General features: G+C 36.5%; 1 protein-coding gene across 2 annotated transcripts in view; it reads right to left on the bottom strand.

Moving 5' to 3' along the window:
* Window positions 1–22,799, bottom strand: part of LOC131036459 (transcription initiation factor TFIID subunit 5) — a 146,377-nt gene that overhangs the window by 87,678 nt on the left and 35,900 nt on the right. For both annotated transcript variants that reach the window (XM_057968350.2, XM_057968349.2), the window contains exons 3-9: window positions 17,031–17,109; window positions 16,780–16,877; window positions 16,619–16,675; window positions 10,361–10,448; window positions 10,092–10,201; window positions 8,825–8,929; window positions 5,170–5,321 (exon numbers count right to left, since the gene is read on the bottom strand). In XM_057968350.2, coding sequence (XP_057824333.1) covers window positions 5,170–5,321; window positions 8,825–8,929; window positions 10,092–10,201; window positions 10,361–10,448; window positions 16,619–16,675; window positions 16,780–16,877; window positions 17,031–17,109 — 689 coding nt within the window. The remainder of the gene's footprint in view (window positions 1–5,169; window positions 5,322–8,824; window positions 8,930–10,091; window positions 10,202–10,360; window positions 10,449–16,618; window positions 16,676–16,779; window positions 16,878–17,030; window positions 17,110–22,799) is intronic.

Here is a 22,799-nt window from a genome sequence, read left to right as displayed (position 1 = left end):
CCAATTATCTCAAAATTTGAAACGGCCTATGACATGTTTAAATCATTAGAAAGTATGTATGAGATAAATAACACTAGTAGAGCTCTCGTATTAAAGCAGCAGCTCCACCATGTTAAAATGATCAAGGGCGAAACTATCACCGCATATTTCATGAGGATAACAGAGCTAAGAGACCAGCTCTCCACCATTGGTCTCACAATTGAAAGTAAAGAGTTAACCATGTTGGCTCTCAATGGTCTCCCTTCTTCTTGGGAATAATTTATTCAAGGAATAAGTGCACGATCTAAACTTCCTAAGTTTGATCATCTAAAAACTGATTGCATTCAAGAAGAGTCAAGATTGGCTATAAGAGGCATTGGCCAAAGCTCCATAAATGAAGGTATTCATGTTCTTGCCTCGCACTCCTCAAATATGAAAGGTAAGAAAGGATATTTCAAAAGGAAAAAAGATAAGGAATCCAATGGTACTCCTACATTCAAAAGAAGGAAGGATATTTCAGAAATCCAATGCTTTAGATGTGACAAATATGGTCACTATGCAATGCAATGTCCAACAAGGACTATGCCTCAAGCTTCCATTGCGGATGTTGGTGAAACTCTTCCACAAAAGGATTCAGATGGATTCATATTCTGACTTGAAAGAGATGTCTGTTTACGACAAGTTGCGGCTGGATATCTTATTTACAATGAGAAACTTGTCCCTTACATACAGGATATCTTTAGAACCACGGGCTGTTGGTTTTCAGGCTATAGTGTTTTTCAGTAGAGATTCTGAGATTTTACATTTCGATTTATATATATATATACCTGCTAAAGTGCAATAGTCCATTGGAGGTAATTATTGAGGCATTTGTACAAGGGATGATGACATCTAGGGTTACAAAGCAAAGTTGAGACAAGAGGGCTCTCCAAATGAGAGGGAGCATACTACTAGGGAATTTTGTTCTAAATCTCAGGACGGTCATATTCCTATCTAGGGCTCGATCTTATGACAATAGTTCCATTGTGATTTTGGATCTTGCACTTTCAGACATACGAGGATCATACTACAGAATGAGAGTCTCTTGAAGCAAGATACCTTCCATGATTGGGTCCATGTGAACAAGGGATGCTTCTATGACATAGGGAGCAACTAAGAAGATATGCTTCAATTGATATTCGAGGATCTTGATCATATTGATTCAGAGGAAGTGGACCATGTCAAGATGATTTCTCTAGTGATTAATCAGAAAATTATGCTTCGTGAGATGGAAGGGCTTTATGCTAATTCATGAAAGGTCAAGGCATGTGGAGATCAAGTGGAAAGGTATGTTATCTAGTTAAGATACATTAGTACTTATGAACTGACGACAGACATTCTCACCAAGCTTCTCTCCAGAATAAAGTTTGCATACTTTCGAGGTAAGCTTGGTATGGTAGAAAATGTAGCTCTACCTGAGATTGAGTCTCAGCAACATTGATTTGTTTTAATAGTACTAATGTATTATCTAAAATGTTTAATGTGTGAACTCTTACAATCTTATTAATCTGATATGGTTCATGATTATTGTCATGTGTGTGACTCCATGACATCATTGGTTCTATTCTTATGTGTTTGTTTGAACCTCTATGGACATCATTGTGAGATGACGATCTCGCAATGATGCATTCTTACATCTGATCATTATTGTAAGGTGACGATCTTGAATTAATGATTGACCATACCATTACGATGGATATCATGAGACGTGATATCTATGGATATGTCATGATGGTTAATCTTTGAAAGTAACAATTTTTGAAATACCATAAATGGTGGATATCATGAGACGTGATATCCGTGGATAAACCATATTGGTTGATGTTACATGAAGAGATTTTCATGGTGGATATCATGAGACTTAATATCCGTGGACATGCCATGAAGTAATATCCTTAAATATGCCTTAATGGTGGATATCACGAGACGTGATATCCGCAAACAAGCCATAGTGGTGGATATTACATTATGAGATTATGGTGGATATCATGTGACGTGATATCCGTGGATATGCCATAACTCCAGATATCACAGTGAGGTGATATCTTTCTCTCACAATAGATGAAGTTGTTCTGTTCACAATAAGGTGTTGTAACTTATTTAAGGATAGAAATATTCCTCCCTAGCTAAGCAAGAGTGTTGAAATATGTAGCAACGCTTGGATAATTCTAACCATTCAAATATCTAAGTGGCCTAATGGCCTTAGACATTTGAAAGTTAATTCCTTATTTCTATCCTTGATTATACATCACTACAGATTAACATTCTGATCACAGGGTATATTACTGTATGATCGATTTGCTTCGATCATCATCTATATGAGTATCGGATTATGCATACCATTGATTCTATGTACAATTGATAATTGCTTATATTATCGATCATACATAACATCAATGACATTAACATAATCGATGTATGCATATGTGATGATTAATGTTAGTTATCATAACATTGTATCGATTATATTAATCATGCCGATTTCTAATTGTTAAGCGATGCTTATTGTTATCAACTGTCGTATCTCCACATAGGGGTCACGACTCAGTTCCACATAGAGCGGTGACTCTATGTGTGACCGACTGAGCACATATAATACCAATGCTATTGCCTTCAGTTTGGGACAAGTAGGATAGCATCAAGAGATTACAATAATCAGAGATCATCTGAAGATCATCATTAATCTGCAGTGTGATACAAAGTCTGACCTGAAATTTACATTGTCACTCTTGATCATAAACTGTTAAGCAAGTCCGAATCAACCTGTGCTGTTCATATCATAATGTTCCTGACTGCATACACAGTTAGATCTATTTGTCAGCATTGACAGTAATAAATTGAATCAGCTGTGACAATAAAAGCGGTGATGGACATATCGTGTCAACCTTCAAACGTGAGCAGTACATCAGATCGAAAACATACTACCAAGGAACTAAGATAGTATACACCGCAGGAACAAAACCTGTGCGAGATCAAATCAGACCAATTCAGATTGCCATGGATATTCAATTGGTGATAGATAACAGACTGGTTATTATTCCAGAAAAGCACATCGAGTTATATATACATCTTCGATTATAGTTGATCAACAAGAAACAGCAATAAACAATATTTGCAGTCGATATACTTCAGGAGATAGATATTGTATGACAGTTGATATACAATCGACGTGAAGATAGTGAGCAGTCAATATAAAGAAATCGACTTCGATATATATTGTGTGATTAATATTATCAGATCTGTGATTGTTCAATTATTATATTCTGTGATCAGTATTAAACAGAAATACTGATATACATATAAATATCATTATAAATGATTCAACATCAGTAATCTGGAAATAATCAAGACATCAGTATAATCTAAAGTGACAATTAAAATTTAAAATATACCATATATAAATCTGATCCAACTTTAACAGAATCAAATCCACAACCAGCAAATTGAAATCAACAAATACCCACAATATGGATCAAGGCGATCAACTTTGATTTCTTTTAAACTTCACTACCCAATCACCCAAAACACATGCAATTTCATTAGTCACAACAAATTAATTTTTGTCTACAAAACTTCTATTAACTGTATCAGTAAATCTTCATTTCTAAGAAACATAAATTCTTCAATAGAAACCAAGTCGTCAGTTAGAGACTTTCAACACAATGACAACTTCAATGGACAACATTGCCACCCAACCGTGCACCACTCCAACCAAGACTCTAAATACCTTTATCTCGAACTATCCAAAGGAGTATTGTTCAAAATGGTTGAACTAGTTGGAGAAACAACATCCACACACTTTTTTCTCCACCCAAGAGAAATGGTCTCAGTGCTTCCTTACATGAAGATTTGGGACCTTAAGCTACTTTTCCTTGTCCTTGCAAGCGTTTAACATGAAGCTCTAGCCACACTTGACCAAAGAGTAACTGTTTACCCCTTCAGTAATAAACAACTTTGCTGTCATGTATGCAAGTGCTACCAAAAACAACTCTACACACATCCATAAGCACAATATCTAAAACCACTTCATTAACAAGCTTTCAGATAATAGAAAAATTCAATTCACATTGCCTACTAACAAACAAATCAGCACGCTCTTTGATCCAACCCAAAAGCATCAAAGTCCACTAGCAATCATGCATCACCCAAAAACATGGTTGTTTTTCTCTATTTTTGTGTGTTTTCAGGTTATTGGTTGTTTTTCTTTATCATTTGTGTCCCCTATACGTTGCCTGCCATCCCCAATTTTGGGGGCACAAACTGGGACGTTTACGCATTTTCCAATATTGGGGGGGGGAGGCGAGGGGCTAGAGGTCGTCCCCTAGTGTCCCCCCATCCCCAAAATGCCTCAAGGGACGAGGATGGGTGTTAGAGGGGTGGGGACACATACCCATGTAGCACAAGTTCAGGGTTATCAATTATACCTCGAATCATTTGAGTTGTGGGTATGTTGAGTTGGAAATTAATGACAAAGATTCCATAGATTTCTTGTGCCAAAGGGCACATGAGGAAGATGCTCAATGATTTGACCCTCAAAGAGGTGATTCTACCAAGCAAAGGTTCCGATAGAGATTTTTTTTACTAAAAGATTTCATGGGGACTGGTTCATGGAAAATAATCGAAAGGAAATGGCTGATTTATGACAATGCTCATGTTTCACAGTCATTTCCATTTCCTACTGCGGGTATCATAATGTTGTCTGCAAAATGGAGTAAGCAGAAACAGTCATGCATTCTCCAGAGTTATTGCTTCCCAAACATGAGCATCTTTTTCAGCTGATAACAGGATCGCATATCCTCTAATCAGCTCACATGCATAACGGGCAGCATAATAAGAGTTCAAGGTTCTTCCATATATTTGTTAAAATATAGCTATATTTATTATTAAGAAAATAATTAGAATACAAACCTGATACACTTACAAAAAGTTTTTGAAATATGACTCTTATGCTCTAACTTATTCATTACATTAATGATCTTGGTATATTTGATATAGCTTTGAATATTATTTACACTTTCAATATGAGACAGAATATAGTCTACCAACTCTCCCGAAAGCAAAAATGGCATTTGTTAAACATAAAACCTATAGAAATAACATAACTGTATTAGAAAGCTGTATAAATTGATATAGTTAAAAATCCAGCCATACATGGTAGGCATTGTAAGCTCAGCTTTAACACGGGGAGCTGAAGAAACAACATTTGCCTCTGTACGAACTCCCTTGCCTGTTGTACCAGTAAGTTTATCCTTCTTCATTTTTTTGTTAGGACCTCCAGACTTTCCACCTTCTCCAGCTTTTTTCTGTAGGAGCAAAAGTAAAATATTATGGCATTATAATGTGTAGCAAATATCACATTAAAATGAATCATGTTGATATTTAAAAGTATTGGAAACAAAAACTATTCATAATATCTAAATTACAGATTTCTAGAATTAAAATCTTTTATTGAAGTTTCTACCATAAAAACAATAAAACTGTGCTTTGCTACCACTGGCATGCAGAACAGTCAAACTTCAGTCTATTAAGTGCCAGTCAAGCGAGAACATGCAATTTTGCATACAATCAAAACACGTTAGTCTTACCATACTTATAGAATAGAAGCTCTCTGATATCTTAGTACTCTCCTAAAGGGAGACTTCCTTCAAAAGCAATCTTTATCATTTATATGGATTTGTTTATATCACTTATCCTGGAAGAAGAGACTCATGCTTTATACTCTTCAACATTGATAAGTTCAGGTGCATCATTCTCACATCAGAAATCTTTCTAGTTTAATGTTATGGACTAGCTACAATTCTACAACACATAAATTGGTTGGCTCAGCAAAAATCAATGTAAACAGTGATTCATGCTGGAGTATGTCACGTCCCTCTAAAAACAATTTCTCTAGCGCAAGAGAATTACACTGGACCAGGTATTCTATAAGAATTCTCTCTTTTAGCATCCTGCCTCTATATCATGGCCTTGCATATTCAAGAAAAAGCCTGCTTGGCCAGCAGATGAAATGACATAGCCTTTATCTAGTTATTGAATTTTGTGGGCAAGGAAGGAATGTCTTGGCGTATTGATTCCCATAGTCAAAAATCAGTGCTTTAGTAGTTTCAACCAAAGGTGTTACATGCATCACCGTTGTTCCTTTCAATCACAATAACTCCTAACGCACTTAATCTCCTAAATACATTTACAAGTTCTTTGCTCCCTTCATATAAACTCTAACAAGCCCATGTAGGCTAATTGTTTTTGTATTTTCAATTGAAAATTCATACTGCTGGATCGTCATCAATAGAAACAAGAAGATTAGAAAAACGACCTGCAAGCATGAACCAAATTCTAACAGAACCACAACCTAACATGAGAACAGATTTAATTGAACAATACATGGGTTTCTTGAGGCTAAAAATTAGAACATAAGAGAAAATCCTTAAAGCAGAAAGCCTCTGGTCTTGCATGTGTTTTGATGCTCGTTAAGAGATTTTTATATTGAAGAGTTGATCTCCAAAAGATATTCAAATATCAATAACCTTGTTAGCACCAAAAACATCTTTGCAAACACTCATGGCAGTAATTTTAGATAGATCAATCTGTGTTCAATCGTCAGTATCCTCTAAACCAAGCACCACAAGGTGAAACAGTAGTCCAAGAAAATTCAACAAAGACAGCGCCAAGCAAGCCAAGGCACTCTATTGTCAAGCATGTGGTCTTCCCAAACTTCTTGATCCTTTGCAACCCAATGTAATAATCACCCTCAAACAAATTTGAAAACATGTGTTAGCTTCCAACTGAAATAAAACAATAACAACTTTCTTTCCACTGCTGAAATGAAAGCATCAAGCGGCAAGTCAACCAAATGTATTTAAATGTCCCCATTGTTCCCTGAAACTTTGGCCAGTTTCTGAGTTTTACCAAAAGCTTCCAAGTGGGCTGGGGAGAACTCTAAACTTCTTGGAGTGCAGTTGTTTAATGTTTCTTGGATTTTGTTGTTAGATTTGAACTCAATTAACTAAGTCACAGGGTTTGCCGAATTCCAGTCCTGAAGTTCCAAAATTGGCAAACTTCAAAAAATTAAAGAAAAATCATTGAAATTCACTTCATATTTGTTGGATTAAAAAGGTACAATTTTATTAATAAAATATTTTTCAGAAAAACGTTTTTCTTAGGGTTTTTAGCGGCGTTTTTAAGGTTCGGGATGGTTTCTTCAATCATGTTTGGGGGCCTGAGATAGACGACACATTCAAATCACTGCGCACTTGTAAAGAATCTGAAAAATGTCGCGAGCCCTTTTTGAGAACTCTGCAAATCGCATTTAAAAACGGATAGCTACTCCAATGAAGTCCCTGAATCTAGAATTAGAAACTCATTTTGCTATCATGGAGCCCTTGGCATCTCACATGTCCAGTCCAGAGTTAAACACCAATGTGTATCTTCTCTTGTACTCATTATGTGCAAATTACCCATTTTGGATGCGTTGGGATTAGGAACTTGTCAAGCAAATATGCATGACTAATACAGTGGAGAATGCATTGAATATCATACTTAATGTAAACACAGATCGATTAACCAAAGTAAGAACGCATCTAGCAAAACAGCAAGAAGGAACACTTCATGTTGCCTCGAGATCCAGGTTAAAAGTTTATGTGCTATTTTATTATGTTGATCAGTTAGAATTAAAATTTAATATTTTAATATTTAATACAATTACATTTAAAGTTTGATATTTTTAATTTATTATATAATATTGTATAAGTTTAAATTTAATATTATTTAATATTATTTAAATTATATATTATGAGTTTAATTTTTATGACAATTTTGCTTATTATATACATGCCGCATACTATGTATGTGATATTCTAAATCGATTTTTAATTTTATATATTATTTTGAACAAATGCATATCTATTTACTAATATTAAACTATTTTGATCAAACTTTGTTTTATCAGGTTCATAAACAATTATTTTAGTTTGTGCTAAAACATAAAATAACAAAATGTTAAACATAAACTGGAGAAATCAATTGACTAGATGGTTACAATAACCAACCTTAAGAAGCCTTCACAATTGACTCTAGATGTATGCAATAATACTTGACCAAAACCAATTTTTTCAATTTTTGTTTTAAAAACGAACAGATTCAGAGCATCTTCCTGTAATATTGTAGTTCAGGAAAGATCATGAAATAGGACGTAATAATTAATAAACATCGAAGGAAATTACAATTTTTCTTTGATGATTCAAAAAAAGGTTGGATATAATAGCTGTCATAAGACAATTTCCCAACAAGATGTTTGCAGCTCAAATGTTCAATCACAAAAGACAACTCCTAAGAAACACTCAGCCAAATTCCATGTTGAACCAAGGAACCTGCTTAAAACAAAGTAAAGTTATAATATCTAAGTTCGGTTCCTGGGATAAAAGTATTCCTTTATGTGCCTCAAACATACACGTTGCTTTTGCACTAGAAGAATCCACTAGTAAGTCGGTGCTTTTGGCTATGTCAAGAAGCAATTTTTACATTCATATTTCTGGAATTAAAACAGTTACAAATTAGGTTTTGGTTGATCCAAGGAATGAAAAAACACTATATCACCTTTGGATTATATAGTTTCACAATTGTTTGGTACACAACCTTTTCCATTGTTTTGAAAAAATAAAAAAATGACCTAAATGGCTTCATGGTGGACAAAACTAATAAGAATACTGTGTAGCAATAAATGATATCCATGATAGCATCCCTCCTATTAAAATACCACGGCAAAATAACCATAAACACTCTCCACACAACCAGGCCGTCTCTTACCAACCTTACTCTCTTCTCCATGTCCTTCTTTATCTTCTGCTTCAGCTTTCTCAGCCTCAGCAGCCAAGATTTCTTTCTCCAATCTCTCCTCCAAGGAGTCTTCAAGTACCTGTAATACAAAGGATTAAGTCATTGAAATAAGATTTGTCTTCAATTAAAAACTAAAGAGGAATAACCAAAAAGCATGTAGAGAGCATCAAACTATCAAATATTGTTGGATACGTATAATCCCTCCAGCTATGAGAAAATACTGTCAATGCATTACGCGTTTGATATCATCCACATGCAAAGTACTTGAAATAAATGGTGCTACTAAGACCAATAAGAATGTGTTTTAGCTTGCATTGTCCAAAATTGCAATGATTCAAACTAAAACACTAAACAATACTTGATTAATCGGATGCAAACCATTAATATTTCTTAGATGTTAGAACATAGAATAGCTCCCATTCATTGTTGAGAAAACAAAATTGAAAAGAAAACACACAATAATTGATCGATTTCATTATTACTATAAATAGGGTCCTTCTCATGAACATATATCATGCAATTGTTCAAGTCCCCTACACCAGTACCATTAAATGACAGTAAGAACATCATCAACACTATTTGGCTCACTTAATAAGTAACACACTTTGTAGGATGGACAACATCATGATTCATAACCCATGTCCCTATCTTATATATTGTTCATCTCCCCAAGTGATACTCCCCATTGATAATTTGTGTTATGTAGTAGAACAAGCATCAGATAATAACTACTTCCATATATCAAAGGTCACAGGAATCATGGTCATAAAATAAAACGAAATTATACTCTCCGAATAACCAGTCTTTAAAAATTTACATATATAATTGCAACATCAGTTTCACAATTCAAGCATGGTTGGTGAATATATAACATTAATATCTTAGTCATTAACATACAACATAGTTACCCAAAGACTCATACTCCGACACCTAGTACTCGTCTCCCATATTGGAAACCTGTACTCACCTTGGATACACATCTGGGGAAGTCTCCAAATGTCAAGAGACTTCAGATGAGTTCCATGATGCCTCTTTACAAACATACAAGGAACCAAACATCCATGTAGGCAAATCATATAAAATCTAGATGCTTCAACATTAAGAAATCTGAAAAAGCATTTATTTTACTATAAGGTTGCAAATCCAGGTACAAAATTGTACAGCTATGCTTAGGGTGGTTTTACTTTAATTGAAAAAATCTCAAATAACTCTTTTCACTTATTTAAAATGTCTAAGCTTACCCCCCAATGGATTTCCTTTTGATTTATTTGTTCAACTGCCTCTTGACTACTGCCAGTTAATGCTACAACTTCTACCTCCTCCGAATTTGAACATGGTTGTCCAGGAGGTACTGTTAAGCAAAAGATCAATATAATTTGATAAGAATATTTTGAATTAGGAAATCATATATAATCCCTTAAAGGCACAACACTAAAATACAGAGGATTTTGAGCAAGATGAGCATGAAAAAAAAGTAAAAAATAAGAAAGGGTGTCAGTGATTTGCTTGCCTTGCAAATTTATCCGTTCATTAATGACTCCAAGCATAACCATAGACTCGGTCTTGTGCAAATGTTGTAGCAGCAGTTCATAAGAGTACTGAAGAATGACAAGAAAAAGAAAATGAATCAGCATTGTGTCACAAAACATGTTTACTTGCCTAAGACATCTCTATTTTGTCATTAGAACATTTGCCACTCATAAATCATTGTTTCAAAGAGGTCTATGCTTAAATAAAAGTGTTCTATGCATTAAATGCAAAATCGAGGCATTCATATCATATAATAAAGAAAAATAGACATATTTAGGCCATTCACGAGATTGGAGCTGTTGAAGGTAAGTTAATTTAGTTAAATAATAATATGTTTAGTAAACTTTTTAATTTTATTTTTATTTTCTTTTTTTCTTATTTTGATTTTAAAATTGCTTGTTGAGACCCGTTTTGCTTCAACCACACTTGTGTTGAGACGTCTTGTGAAGGTTCATGAGGCACTATCTGGCATGGTAATCAGCCCTAATTGGAGCATATAGAAGCAATCTAGCTCTACAAGGGCAACAAACATTAAGAGAATGATACTAGATGAAACTTGGTGAGATCGTGTTGAGTACCTCTTGAGTTTCACTGAGCCTATATTAAGCATGATCGATTATACTAACATGGATAGGCCTTGTTTGGGTGAGGTATATGATGGCATTGACTCAATGATTGAAAAGATGAAAGTCATCATAAATGAAAAGGAGTAGGATCCCAAAGAAACATTCTTCAAAGAACTACAGCAAATCATTGTGGAGAGATGGAGCAAAATGACCACTCCATTGCATCTCCTTGCCTTTGCAACGAGAGCAAAATGACCACTCCATTGCTCCTTACTAGCAAAAGAGTTGCCCCATATAGAGATCCTGAAGTTGCTCAAGGGTACAAGGCAGCCCTTCACAAACTCTTTCACTAAGACATACGGGCTGCAGTGAGGGCTGAATTCTGGGTTTTGCAAGCACAAATGATTGAGGTATTGAAGCTCTTTGGGACAAGCATAGCTTTTATGCTCATAGTTGGTGGTACTTCCATCGAGAATCATACCAGCACCTACAACCTCTTGCCATCAAAACTTTATCGCAAGTAAATTCCTAGTTATTAAAAAAAAAATCTTCAATCTTGCTTTTAAGTTTACTGTTTTATTTATATTTTTATTTTATTTATAACTCAACTCTGCAATTTCAAACTCTTGATAGGTTGCTAGTTCATCTTCATCTAAGACGAATTGGAGCAAATACTCCTTCATCCACTCAATAAAGTACAATAGATTACACTCCAAAAAAGTGGAGAACTCAGTCTTTGTGCATTATTCAAACTTGTGTCTCCTCAAACACAAAGAAAATTCCTATAAACAAGGGGAGACAAAGTAGTGGGATAATGACCCAAAGCATGCCGAGTGGGATGATTAAGTTTCCCACCTTACTGCACTTGGAATTGATGATGACCATAAGCTACCTAGTGATCATGAGACTGAGAATGCTAGTGCCAGTGTTATTGCCACTACTAGTGGCACTATTTGTGGTTCTTCTAATTTACCACAACATATGGAGGATGATGATATTTTTGATGGCCCATATGATATTTGATCAATGATTGTTGATTGTTGAGACTTCGCACTATTATTTTAAAACTAAAATATTAACATGGCAGTGCATTTTGCTATGCTATTTGGACTTAAACTTTACATATTATGACAATTGGGTTTTGACTATTAATATGGTGGTGTATTTTGCTATGTTATTTGACTATTAGCATAGTGGTGTATTTTGAACTTAACTACTGCTGCATATATGTATATATTTTTTATTTTTATATGTGTTTGTATAGACTACCCAAGACAAATGCAACACCCAAAAAAAAATTGACCAAACCCGCAAACCCAAACCTCAAACCTGACCCCAAACTAAAACTAACAACATAGTTCTATGACAACTTGACATGCTGACCTTCATATTCTTGGTCGTTAATCTTTTCTCTACTAGCAAAACAATAGAATATTCCTTGCTAGAATGGCACTTTCTTAGATTGACTCACTCTTCTTGCACAAGAAAATACACTCTCGCCTACATGGTTCCCTTGTGGTGCCACTTTTCATGGCTTTTCATTCATTCTTGGAAGAGGGCATTTTGTTTCTCGCAAGTGGTGGTTCTTTGTTTGTAATAGGTGACAGAAGCTTAATAGTTCTCTTGATTGGACTACGGCAATAACATATATTGCACTATTTTTTTCTTGGAGGATGACTCTCTCAGTGGTGGAATTTGTGTTCAGATAGAATAGAGGTGATTTGGTGAACTTTGAAGATGGGAAATAGGAGTGTGAAACTCTACAAAACAAAATTTATCAGATAGTGGCAAGTAACTGTAGCGATTCTTGCCTTGTTGCACGTCTCCATTATTTATGTTCCTTTCATTTATAGTTGAAAAGTTGTATAAGGATTGTACTCCTTGGAAGATTTGAGTATGAGTATGTTTCCTATTAACCCCATGTGAAAAGGGGAGATTGTAACAGAAGGGTGATGGCTATATCAAAGCCTTACATTGAGAATGAAAGAGAGAGACCAGATACAAGAGTCTCCTGTAGCAAATTATAATTTTGTATGCTAGTTGTAATTAGCTACAGGAAGTCAATAAATTTGTTGTTTGACATTTAATTTCTTCCATTCTGAAAAGATGTGCATATGGTGATATGTGGGCTACTAGTTTTAACTAAATCCCCTAATCTTGACTACATCACTTCTTCCTTGCACAATTACAACATTGAATTATGACTTGAATGAAAATTTAGAAGCATAAGCACAACTCCAACTATCTCATTACATATTATGTGTAAATGACACATATTTATAGCTAATCAGAGGTAGCTTCTAAAGCTTCAAATAATAATAAAATATTAACTTTAAAGCGCTTTAAAACAATTCTACCTTCATCAATTTGGAAGAGGTATAAAATAATATAAAATTGAATTTGCATCTTGAGTGTCCATGTGAATGGCAGGAGGTCATGGAGTCAATGACTTTTTGCTTTAAATTGCTTATTTGATCTTTCTCCTTGACTTGCACTTTATTTCTATATAAAGGATATTTTTTACCACTTGCCACTTTTCTCTCCACACAACGGAAACTCTGAAGTGTTTTGCAATTTGATGACGAGCACCTAGTTTGAAAATTGGAACTTCTTGGAACAAATGCCTCTTTAAAGGAGAGAAATGATGTTTTTGCCATAAAAAAGGTCACCTCTTTGGACTTGGGTGCTCAACTTTATGTCTGGTAAGTTTTAGGATATGATATACCAAAGGGAAAGCTCAATTACATAGTAACTTCACCATTTTTTATGTTAAATGAGTTGTTATCATTGTTGCACCATGGGAAAATCACTTGGCCAATTCACCATCCTTCTAGTTTTTAATATTCGCAAGCCAAAGGGAAATCTCCAATGGTACAAAATTGGTGTGGCAAACCCCATTAAGAATCCACACACTAAGAAACTTAGTCAAATTTTGATGCTTACTGGATCTTTCCAGGCTAGTTGCCACTTTGGAGGCACTGTTAAAATGGATTCTCTAGGATAAAATTCCTCCTCTTATAAACTTATCAATATTTCTCTTAAATTTCTTCCATTGTGTAAGATTTTTTGCTTGGATGAACTCCAAAAAAACTCCTTTGTTCATTTTTAAATACTTCTTCACAGAAAGACTAACTTTGATGAATGTAACCCCTTCTTATTAACTCTCTTCCTTTTGGATATCATTTTCTCATGATAGAGCCTAAACTTACTTTGGCCACCTTCTAACCCTATTAGTTTGTAATATCCCCAAATAAGGATAAAGGAAAAACAAAAATATTTCCACAAATAAGAAACAGAAAACTCTGAAATTTAAATTGGAAATAAGATATCCTTCAACAAACTAAGATTTAGACTCAGATTACTGATCTGATTTTTCTGAAAATTTAAATAAATTTCTAAGAATTTATGAGTATAGAAAAGTTTTAGAAAAACATTCTAAATCTGCCCAAAAATTTCAAAAATGACTTACATTGATTTTTCCTTATTTTTCTAAGTTGAGTATGATTAACAGTATACAGATTTAGGCACAAATACCTTCGAAATATCTTCAAACCCTACCTGTCCTTGTCAAAACCCCAAAAAACCAGCACTAGTTTTGCCTCACTTTTCCTTTCTTTTATTAACTTCAGTGATGCTTAGAAACATGAAGATGCCTTTCTGTAGATAATCCAAATCTGATCCTGATATTCTGAATCTCACCTCCACAATGGCCTCCAACCCTGATAAAGAATTGCGGCTCTGAAAATGATGTGCTAGGGCATCACAAACCCAAGCCCTTCCAGCAAAGCAAACCTTTCTGACTAGGGGTAAGCCATATATCTCTTCAAAACCAGGGACACTCAAGGGTTTTAAACCTTCCAAAAATTGCAGCAGCAATAGAGAAAAGGCTGATAATATAATGAGCTACAAGAGAACCCTAAAATGTTATATAATGACTCCCAAAAGAATGATTTAATCTTAGCCATAGATTCATTGCAATCCCAATCCATTGCTCCAAATAAAACCCTCAAAAATGAGCCACTGCCCCCTTCACCTTTTTGGCACATGTTTAATAAAAATCACTTAAAGTACATGTCTCTTAAGTAATTAAACTCAGAAGTGGGAAATTTTAAGCACTTAGGCTAAGAGTAACTTAAGTTGCATAAAAGGACATGTCTGCAACTTAAAATCACTTAAGTTGCATAAAAAGATGTGCCCACAACTTAAGAATAGAATAAAAAACAAGCCAAGGAGTCCAACACTTACCCAACGATGCTCTAAGTCCTCTTCCTCTTGGGTAATCCAAGTAAAGGGCAACAAATGCATCATTAACCCTCATGTTTTGAGGCTGGGACATTAGACAGACACTGCTGGTCTCTAAAAAAACTACTCGAAAAAGAAAATTTCTAAAAATAGAGAGTCAGATCTTTGAGCTCCTATCTCACTCAAAAAGAAGATTACCTACTCAAAATAGCAATTTCTTAAAACAGAAAGTTGGATTTTTTACTGTTGCTGTAACTCTGACCATGAGATTATGACCAAGACTAAAAATTGGACTTTCTATGCTGGCATTTACATGTCCAAAGATGACCTCTTTTTGTTATACTATCTCAATGTGACGGGAGATTTGCCTACCATCTGCCATTAAAATTGTGCAACATAGTCTTTCTCTTAATCTCATTCCTTCCTTCTTCTGCATGCCCTGGAGCCTCCTTAGAATTCAGAGTGTCGTAATCCTTGTGATGGGCAACCTACGACATTGTTGGTGGACCAAGACATACCAACACCTAAGGTCTTGGCTTATTTGACAAGAAAGATAACATAGTTGACATAGTTGTGACACGAATGACCTCATTTTTTACCACAAATATGATTGAAGATGAATTTTTCTAGGGCTAGTTGGAATCGCTTGTCGTTGCGCCAAAAGCTCGAACTATCAATGCCCAATACAAACACCAGATTTAATCCGACCCACGAGAGGAGGTTAAGCCATGTCACGAGTCCCCAAGGAGGTGCTAACCACCAAGTCAACAATATTCCCCTCAGCATCGACTGAGCCTTCAGCACCCACTGAAGGGAGACTCAAACCTATGACCCAAGGCTCTGATACCAACTGTTGGAATCATTTGTCGTTGTGCCAAAAGCTCAAACTATCAACACTTGATACAAACGCCAAATTTAACTCAACCCATGGGAAGTGCTTAAGCCATGTCACGAGTCCCCAAGGAGGTACTGACCACCAAGTCAACAAGGCTAGTAATTTTGTGTGCGAACACAGTTCATCTAAAAAAACTACACAATGAACCCAGAACTAGGCTCTCACCACCTAATTATATGATTTTACAAAGAATGGTACGTTCATGAAATGAATTCTAAGATCAAAAATCATAGTGACCCATTGCAGTATAATTACCCTATCAAACTATGGGATTTTCTGTCCATGCACAATTTGCTGTTGGGGCAAAGTGGGAAATTTACTACGAATCAAAATCAAAGCATTAAAATAGATTCCCACCTAGTATTTACAAATTGTTACTAAATCCAAAATCAAATCAGTCAAAAAAAATCAAAAAGAAGGAAGAGAGGTCCAAATGCTAATAACAAATTGATGTGATGCAAATAACAGAAGAAAGGGAATGATAACTTGCATAATAAACATGTAAAAGCAATCACCAATCAATAAGTATCCATACCTTGCACAATTTCATGGTCACTTTATTCTGTCTCAAACAATGCGCAAATTCCATCTCCTGCAGATCAGCAATCCAAAGAAATGTAACAGTTAAAAATTACACTTCATGATGTCAAGGGTTAATTATACAAGGCCAGTTGGGACATCGCAGATATAAGCTACCTCCAAATGGTGGGGAGATAAAACACCTTCCAACTTTTGCAGGTCACGAAGATGTGAGGGTTCATGATCTTCCCGAAAGCTTTGAAAAAATGAACGAGCTGTCACAAAAGTGTTGAAATGTTGGAACACAAAAAAGAGATTTGTGTATAGCAAACATTTTTGCTTTACTAGAATAAACATGTAAAGTCAAATAAAATGATTTAGCTTGTATTTATAAAACGGGCATATAGCAGGAAAAAAGATCATCATACCCTCCTGAGAATGACCCTTAGCCACTAGGTCCATGAAACAATGGATAAAAACTGGATAAAGTACACGAAGAAGTTCATGCTGCAAAATCAAATATTATCAGCATAATCTATGCATACCACATTTGAAAAAGACAATGGCATTTCTTTTAAGCAGAAATTGAACTAATTCTTAGTTACTAAGTAGAATAAATTTATCAGCAAAGTAGTCACAAAGAGAAGAAAAGCAATGCTTGTAAAAGAAAATGAAGCTTCTCATCATCAAAAAGCTGTTTCCAGGTCACCCATTTCTGGAGACATACCTAACAAATCAGTCTGGGTACAGATCCCAGGTTGGGTTCACCCTGGGTATAGGTTCAAATCTTGTACCTTTAAAAAAACTCATATTTTTAACCGCACTTAAACTCAGTCAATTTTCTTGTGATAAATGTTAATTTTAATCGCAGTTAAGCTCCATAAATTCTCTTCTCATAAATGTCCATGAGAGGGTTTTTGTCTAGGAAAAAAATTGTTTTGAACATATGAATTCTGACTCTCCGGGCTATATTTATGATACATTTTTCCACCATACACTCTGAATTTGTATCATATACATGCTGCTTGAATCAATCTTCAATGTTTACACATTATGCTCCAAATTCTTTTATTCATTCAACGACAATGTCACTTAATAAGAACCGTCACAGGACATTAAGATTTGACAATATACTTGAATGACAGCTATGATTAGTCCGCTATGAAGGAGATACAGCAGCAAACACAACAGATACTTCTCTACATATGGTTCTTCTTTTGTTCTTTAGCTTTGCCTTGATACAATTTATTATGGCCCATACGCAGTTCACATATCTATTTGTAGTTTTGAATCCTTTGTAATCTCTGCATACCTAGCAGTCTTTGTTCATGAAATGGTCATATGTAGCCACCAACGGCTTCTTGTAACATCTTGAGACTGCATTTTTGTAAGAGTGTTTCCTTCCGATATATATATCAAAAAAAATCTATGTCGGATCATACAGCTACTTATCACCATGCATCACACGTGAATATATGTGAAAATCATGAAATGGATGTGTTGTGCCTTGCACACACTCCCCATCATCAACAAGGTCCCCCCTTTCATTGTCTTGCCTCATTGAAGTCCCAAGTATGAAGTTTTGTGAGTTCACAGAGAAGAGTTGCAACAGTGAGGAATTTGAGCTTCGAGAAGATGATCCGACCTGAAAATTGAGCTAACCTGAGTCCTAGATCCTAGAGGGTTCGCACCATGAAAATGAGAAGCAAAATTTCGCATCTAAGTCAAATGACCAAGTTAACAAGAGTTTTTGAAAACTGTGTGAAAACTGAAGAGAAATTTGCCTATCTGAGAGAAAGTGCCTAAGGCAAACCAAAGTTGCACTTTCTCACTGAATTGGGCGAGATTTAAAATTTGCAAAATAAAATGTAAAATCATACGTTTTAGTCAAAATGGCCGAAATTAGAAATTTGATAGAGAGAGCGTTGAAAGGTAAATTCGCCCAAAACGTCCAAAAGGCCCAAAATTTGGCAACTTGAAAGAGAACTTTATAACTCAAAAGCCAAATTCGCACCTTTTGGCCAAATCGGCCGAAATTCAGGTTTGCAAGGTGGATGCTAAACTAAGTTAGAAGAAATTCACACAAAAGACCAAAAACCCCAAATTTCACAAGAAAGGGGCATATAAAGATGAAAGATGAAAATGGCGCCTTTTGCCTAAAAACACAAGTTTCCTTAAGAGCAAGACATCACAAACCTAGAAGTCGCGCATTTCAGTTAAATAGCCCGAAGTTTGTAAAAAGGGGGCATATAATACTAAGAACACAAAGGGCACAAATGAGTTAAATAGCTCGAAATTTGTGAAAGGGGAGCATGTAAAACTTAAAGAAAATCACGCAAAATACCTAAATAACCCGAAATTTACAACAAGGCGTTGTAACTAAAGATCCAAATCGTCCAAAATCAAAAATCGCCCAAATAAGTTAAAATGCATGAAGTTTCCATAAAGGGTGTTTTAACTTAAATGCCAAAATCGTGCAGAACCCCTCTATATTCCGAATCTCTTAAGTTGGGTGAGAATGCAAATGAGACTCATGCATTTTGTTCTAAAGGCCCGAGTTTCTTTTGCCAAGGCAGGAGTTTCTTTTGTTTTTAACCAAGATTCAGCCTTTGTTTACGTTTTGTGAGAAAGGAAAAAGAAACAAATCGCGCGTTCAAGGAGGATGGGGCGAATTTCATTGCAAAGAGTGAAAGGTGTGTAAATCACGTTTTGTTCCAAGGTTACGAATTTCTTAAGCACCCGAGTTGTTGTTCAAAAGAAACATTTTAGGTTGAAATCGCCCATTTGCATTCAGGCATTCAAACAAGAAGCGCAAAGCAAACCTAGGGCGATTTATATTTTGTAAGAGAAGGGCATTGATTAAGTTCGACATATTTGCTGGATTTGTGAATCAAGGCAAACAAGGATCGCAAATCTCCATCCAAAGAGCCCGAGTTTCATTGCTAAAAGCATAAACGTATAGGATTAAGGAGCAAAGTCGGGCAGTTTGTATTTTGGCACAAGAGGGCGTTCTCTCATTTCTTTGCATCTAGCCGAAATTGCAAGATCTCTCCAAACCGCTAGGGTTCAGCAGTCTTCACAGTCAACAAACTTTCCCGGTCACTGCCAGGTAAGTTCGAAATTTGCCCTTGAATGGTTAGATTGTTGCATTTAGTGAATAATCATGTTTATTTTACCTAGGGTTAAAATGCAAAACAAATGCAAGAGGATTTCGAAAGCTACAACCCAGGAAACAACAATCACAATCAAACCACCAAATTCGGCCTCCAACCAAGATTTGAAACTTAGGCAAAATTAGGGATAGTGGTCTAAAAAGCTGAAAAACAGAAAATCATCTTTTTCAAACGTAAACTCAAAACGTTCAAAGCAAACAAGCTAAAACTAAACACACTTGAAGCAGAAAGCATTTGCGATTTTCAATCATCAGCAACATAGGGAGCAATAAATTTTTTTAACTTGCTCAAAATCAACAAACCAACTAACCAAATTTTCAAATCCAAAACGCATTCAATCTCCATCCATAGAATACAAGTCGTTCAAATAGCACGTTTTACCGTATTTTCCAATTCTGATTATCTCGTTGTTTAACGATTTTAGTACTAACGTCGTCTTCTGGCACTGCTAACCCGCTTGTTTCACCTTAAACTTGTCTCGTAATTCGTGTTCGGGTGTGCAAAATAGATGCCTAATCAGGTGGCAGAATCTTCCAAAGCACCTGATGCACCAGGGACATCACAAACGTCCAAAGCCGACATTCCCCGCAAGCTTGAAAAGATGAAGTATTAGTATCAAGGAGTGATAAAAGAGTCTAAGGTCCAAAGCAATTGGAGAATGTTGGAGATACAGACCTCGGGCATGTTGACATTCAAAACTTCAGAGAGCGGATATATGCACCAAATGCATACGGAAAGCCCTAACGGATGCTAGAAAGTGGCATTGCACAGGCTGCAACTTTCCCACCAGCAATTCAAAATTATGAGCTTGTGGTCGAGGCCGCAAATCACTATCAACCGAAGAGCAACGTGGTAGTTGCAAATGGAATGGTGATGGCTGATTTCAGTCCAGAGGCCATCGGAGAAGCATTTGACATCCCGCTCCCTGAGGACGCCAGCACTGTGACCATAGATGAGGCCCAGCTCACTTTTGATATGAATCCCAATAAGTGCAAAGTGCTAGTAAACAAAGAATGGTTCAAAGTAAGGAGAGCCTCGAGCTCTAGGATCGTCAAGAAGACCTATAGAAGCGAGTTCATTAAGGAATATGGGGACAAGGTCACACTACTTAGCCGAGTCATGTGGCTCCCCCACTCTAACCTATTTGAGGAGTGGATGTTTTATTTCACAGAGCAAGTATTAAATGGAAAGGCTAAGTTCAATTGGGCTCAAATCATAAGCGACAACATCCATACACAGCTGGTCGAGCTCGCAGAGAAGAAATACTTTACCATGACTTCCTACTTGGTTTACATGTTTGCTAGACATCAACAGCTGACAAGGTTGATCCGAACAGGACATATTGGGAATGGACCAAATCAGGTGAAGGTATACGATTGTTACCCTCAACTGCATTATTACAACATAGCTCAGAGGGACAAAAACAACATCGCTTATGCAATTGGCCAGTATGAGCACGTGAATGATGCATTCACGATGCGCATGGCCTGAATGATGCAAGGGGGGTTACATATAAGGTTGTCAAAGCACGCTAATGCGCAAGTATGGAGCATGGTTCATTCAATTCCCTCGTTTCTCCTATATCCGAATTTCAGGCTTCAAGGGACCTCCATTCCGACTTGCCCGTTATCCGTCAGATAGAATGGTCACCCAACTGGACACATACTCAGAGAGAAGAAGCAATCAAGATTCACATTCCCAATGGTCATAGGAAAAATGATGTGTACTTCAAAAACTTTGTGCATGTCGAGGAATCCTTCGACAAGATAGTATCATACTGCCTACAAGAACACCTCCCCAGGAAGTACTTTGACCCTGCTGGATTAGGGAAGAAGGCTTATGGCAGACAATACAGAGGTAAAGCATCTATAGAGGACTACTGGACTAACTACTTGAACGACTTTGAAGTCCGCCGGCGAGAATACTCAAGGTTAAGTATTCAGCAAATGAGAATTTTCGAGTACCGTCGGGTCCCAAATCATATAGTTGATTATGGGGATTGCTTGCAGACCCAAGCTTATGAGGCAATCAAAGACCTCCCACCATCCATTAACTAGGCCTAGGACCCGATCACATATTTGGAGGCCATAATGGAAGGTCCCAAGAGATATACAGACAACTGGCTATACCAGCAAGTAGAGAAGCTAACCCATGAGGGGACTCAGTTCACATATAATCTGATGAGCAGCATTGAGTCCCAGTCTTCAGAAGACAAGGAAGCGTCAAGTACGCCAAGGGAGGAAGAAGTTGAAAAGCCTACGAAAAAAAGAAAGAAAGCAAAGGCCAGCAGGCGAACCCGAACATCAAAGAGGACAAAGAGGAACCCCAATCAATCACCCGAAGCCCATGTGCGGGAAAAGATCCCAATAAGAAGGCTAGAGGTCCCCACTTCATCTAAGGACCCCAACTCAATCAATGAAGTAGTTGAGCTTGATCATTTACCTACCCCACCTCCGCAGAATTATCCAGTTGTCGTAGAGGCAAATGATCCACAAGAGATAGATGATCCGCAATAGCCCAATGAGCAAGAAATAGAGACACAAATCATCAATATGGATGGGCATGAAAATCAGGTCGAGGGGGAAATTAGGCCAAGTGAGGAGATTAGCAGGCAAGAGCACACGCAGGAAGGCGAGTGTGAGAAGTAGAAACAGCAAGAAGACAAACATGAGGTGCAGCAAGAAGAAGGTGATACAAGAGATAACACCACAGTTGAAGGAGAGAAAGGGGAAGATAAAACCGAAGAACCCCATGGGACTGAAGAGCAACCGACACTAGAAGCTACTCAGCAACTGCTCAGTGAGGTAGAAGAAAACTCAACTATGAGTGAAGGACAAGATACAGTGCCCAATCCACCTTCTACGTCCGATCAGCCACTGATAGGAAGTGAGTCCACTGAGGCATCCAAAGAACAAGGTGGGGAGTTGGTAGTCACATCAGGACAAACCATCCCTACCATCCCTCACGAATGGTTAATAGCCCGAGCACAGCGGAAGGCAACTGTCAAGCCGCCAATCAACCTAC

The sequence above is a fragment of the Cryptomeria japonica genome, chromosome 7 (assembly GCF_030272615.1).
Source record: "Cryptomeria japonica chromosome 7, Sugi_1.0, whole genome shotgun sequence".
NCBI classification, from domain to species: Eukaryota; Viridiplantae; Streptophyta; class Pinopsida; order Cupressales; family Cupressaceae; genus Cryptomeria; species Cryptomeria japonica.
This window is presented reverse-complemented; position numbering and strand designations above follow the sequence as displayed.